This window comes from Austrofundulus limnaeus, unplaced genomic scaffold, assembly GCF_001266775.1.
Source record: "Austrofundulus limnaeus strain Quisiro unplaced genomic scaffold, Austrofundulus_limnaeus-1.0 Scaffold388, whole genome shotgun sequence".
Lineage (NCBI taxonomy): Eukaryota > Metazoa > Chordata > Actinopteri > Cyprinodontiformes > Rivulidae > Austrofundulus > Austrofundulus limnaeus.
Genome location: NW_013952790.1, coordinates 284,228 through 288,012, shown reverse-complemented (window position 1 = coordinate 288,012; position 3,785 = coordinate 284,228). Strand labels below are relative to the sequence as shown.

General features: G+C 44.5%; 2 protein-coding genes across 5 annotated transcripts in view; both read right to left on the bottom strand.

Moving 5' to 3' along the window:
* Nucleotides 1–1,226, bottom strand: part of LOC106528536 (soluble scavenger receptor cysteine-rich domain-containing protein SSC5D) — a 2,988-nt gene extending 1,762 nt beyond the window's left edge. For 2 of the 4 annotated variants that reach the window (XM_014023721.1, XM_014023722.1), the window contains exon 1: nucleotides 1–1,014. In XM_014023721.1, coding sequence (XP_013879175.1) covers nucleotides 1–990 — 990 coding nt within the window. In that variant the 5' untranslated portion in view covers nucleotides 991–1,014. The other 2 variants (XM_014023724.1, XM_014023723.1) reach the window with 2 other exon arrangements.
* A 7-nt stretch (nucleotides 1,227–1,233) lies between these two features.
* The window catches only part of crx (cone-rod homeobox), a 5,145-nt gene continuing 2,593 nt past the window's right edge, over nucleotides 1,234–3,785 (bottom strand). Inside the window, exon 3 of the mRNA XM_014023726.1 lies at nucleotides 1,234–2,892. Within this exon, the coding sequence (XP_013879180.1) occupies nucleotides 2,251–2,892 (642 nt within the window). The 3' untranslated portion in view covers nucleotides 1,234–2,250. The remainder of the gene's footprint in view (nucleotides 2,893–3,785) is intronic.

Below are 3,785 nucleotides of genomic sequence, written 5' to 3'. Positions count from 1 at the left end.
GTGTGATGGAGAGTTATAGGGTGTGATAAAGTGGCAGGGTGCAAGAGCCTGATGGGATGTGATAGAGAGCAAGGTGTGAGAGTGACAGGGTGCAAGAGCTTGATGGGGTGTGATAGAAAGTAAGGTGTGAGAAATGGACAGGGTGCAAGAGACTAATGGGGTGTGATAGAGAGTGATGGTGTCAGAGAGTGACATGGTGTGATTAAGAGTGACAGGCTGTGATAGAGAGTAATTGTGTGATAGAGTGACAGGGTGCAAGAGACTGGTGGGGTGTGATGGAGAGTTATAGGGTGTGATAAAGTGGCAGGGTGCAAGAGCCTGATGGGATGTGATAGAGAGCAAGGTGTGAGAGTGACAGGGTGTGAGAGAGACTGATGTGGTGTGATAGAGTGACAGGGTGTGATAGAGACTTGATGGTGTGTGATAGTGACAGAGTGTGACAGAAACTGATGTGGTGTGATATAGAGTGACAGGGTGCAAGAGACTGATAGGGTATGATAGAGAATGACAGAATGTGATACAGTGACAGGGTGTGATAGAAACTTGATGGGGTGTGATAGATGGTGAAAAGGTGTGATAGAGACTAATGGGGTGTGATAAAGAGGGACAGTGCATAAAAGAGAGTGACAGAGTCTGAAAGAGACTGATGTGGTGTGACAGAGAGTGACAGGGTGTGAAAGAGACTGATGTGGTGTGACAGAGAGTGACAGGGTGTGAAAGAGACTGATGTGGTGTGACAGAGAGTGACAGGGTGTGAAAGAGACTGATGTGGTGTGACAGAGAGTGACAGGGTGTGAAAAAGACTGGTGTGGTGTGATAGAGAGTGACAGGGTGTGAAAGAGACTGGTGTGGTGTGATAGAGAGTGACAGGGTGTGAAAAAGACTGGTGTGGTGTGATAGAGAGTTACAGGGTGTGAAAAAGACTGGTGTGGTGTGATAGAGAGTGACAGGGTGTGAAAAAGACTGGTGTGGTGTGATAGAGAGTGACATGGTGTGAAAAAGACTGGTGTGGTGTGATAGAGAGTGACAGGGTGTGAAAAAGACTGGTGAGGTGTGATAGAGAGTGACAGGGTGTGAAAAAGACTGGTGTGGTGTGATAGAGAGTGACAGCGTGTGACAGAGACTTGATGTGGTGTGATAGAGAGTGACAGGGTGTGACAGAGACTTGATGTGGTGTGATAGACAATAATAGCTCTAACCATTAAACTCTATTAAACCATCAGTGCACAGATATGTAAATAATTCATCATTTTATTAAATCACTCAGCTAAAACTAAAACTTTTTATAAGACACCAGAATGACACAAAACTCAAACAGTTTTACAAAACAAATCACCTAATTAAAATCAAACAATAATAAATAGTTGAACAAATGTAACCTACAGATCCTTCACGTTAGTGAAGTTGAAAATATAATGAGGAAGTGTGTGTGCTCATTGATCTCATTGGGTTTTTGTCCTTCAGAGGCTTCAGCTTTTTAGGACCCCAGCATGAGGACCTCAGATGGATACATTAGGAAGCAGTCTTCACATTCACTGATCAACATGGTTCCTTCACAGTTCATTAATAAAAAATCACTACAAAACTAAAGATTTAACAGTCCTTGAAAAAAATGGACAAACTTTGTTTCTAGTTTTGGACTAAAATCATCTCATGGTTTGAAATGATGAATTTTAGCCATTTTGATCAAACCTTTAAAATATTGTGAGGTATCAGATGATAGGTTATCTCTCAGGGTGTGTTAGGAAATCAGTCTCATCTACTCCAGTATTTCAGGCCCTGGTCTCCAATGCAAGCTTGGTTAAATAAAACTTAAGAAAAATAAAAATGATCAGTATTTGTAAAACTGACTGAGTTAAAACCACTTTATATTTGCTAAGTTTGTTTATTTTGTTTAGTTGTGGTGTATTCTTCTTAGGAAACATTCTCAGCCACAGTCTGAACATCATTTAGCTCTGTGTCAGCGGAGGTGGTCCCCTCTGTGTATTCTACAGTCCAGTATAATCAGACCACAGGTTAACTCTGCTCCCCATTCTTATGTTAACTCTGCCTCCCCCATCCCCCTTTCCAGTTTCCAGTTGAAGAAATTAAAAACATGATTACTTTCTGAGCGTATCACTAAAATAAATCTGATGGTTCATCAAAAATTCAGCAGGTGAAAAAAGGTCTTAAACTCATTGGTAACAAGACCTCCTACGCACCATCTCATCCTGGACTAATGCACCTTGAGGGACCCATGGATCTGCATTTCTAGAGGACCTGGAATTTCCAGGAGTTTTGGTCTTTGTGGTCCAGGCAGTCCATGGTAGTAAAACCAAGTTTCCAGGCTTGCTGGTCCTTGTAGTCCAGGCAGTCCACAGAGGTGAAGCCCAGGGAGGAGGCGGTGCTGTAGCCCTGTGAGGACAGAGAGGCTGGGGACTGGCTCAGAGAGCCCCCCATAGAGGGGACAGTGATGGGACTGAGAGCCCCYCCAGTGCCTAAMAGCTGTGAGTGCATGGGGGAAAGGTAGGGGCTGCAGTCCAGACCCGTGAAGTAGGAAGTTGTGCTGGTGTAGCCCTGGGTGTAGGCTGATGGCTGGCCATAACTCATGGGGTAGGGAGATGGTCGCTGCATGCAGGGTGCTGAAGGAGAGGCCAGGGGGTCCGGTAGGGGTGAGATGGCCGGGCTCCAGATGGACACAGCAGTGTTTCCAGTACTGGAGTTCTGCTCCATGCTGGGCCCGGCTGACTGGGCCGAGGAKGGGCTGAAAGATCCAGATGGATTGGGAACTGGATCAGGAGCACTGGACTCCTGCACTGGTGAGGCCTTCTTCTTTTGTGGCCGTGGCTTAGACTGCCCRCTGCTCTGCTGCTGCTGCTGGCGACATTTGGCCCGACGGTTTTTAAACCACACCTGAAACCATAAAGAACAGGCACAGATGATAGAAGACCAGTTCCAGAACCCAAAGGTAAAATATCAGGTCTCAAAGCTCTTTACAATCTATGTCAGCATTTACCCATTCACACACATTCATTCAGCACTCTACTAGATCTCTACAAAGATAAGACAGATAAATCAATCTAGAGAAACTAATCAGTGCTTTAAATCAAATCCGCACACTGATGGGACACATCAGAGACAGTGGGGGTTCAGTGTCCTGACCAGGGACACTCATATGACTAAATATCAGTGGATAGGTAYGTTAGAATCAGTCTCTAGGTCTACAGGGAGATCAGGTCTATTGTTGTCTTAGAATCAGGTTTGTAGGTCCATGTTACGATCAGGTCTATAAGTCCACATTAGTATCAGGTCTATAGCTCCAGGTTAGGATCAGTTCAGATCAAGTAAATATGGGTCAGAATTTTTTTTTGAGTGGGACTTCCGTTTCACTGCTTCATTGGGCTAACTAACAGCAGCTTGACTGAACTGGTGAACTATGTCATGGGAACATTTCCAAAAATCACTGAACAATCAAAGTGACAAGTCAGCATCAGAACCTCAAACTAGTTTCCAGGGTGAGGATCATGTAACATAWGAGGACATTTTAAACTACTGTGTTGTTACTTGGTGTGGATGGGTCTACAATGYGTAATTACAAAAGTACAGAGGTGTMTTAGTACMTCCACAGTAGAAAAGTTGGCAAGATATTCACCAATAACAATATTGATGACCTGATAGTCATGAAGGCTGAGGCTCAACCAAGCCAAAGCTAGTCTGATGTCTGAGGCTGAAAAACATGAATGGAAGTCAATGGAAGGTCCCCACGGGGTCAAGAAACAAACGTGTGTGTGTGTGTGTGTGTGGGG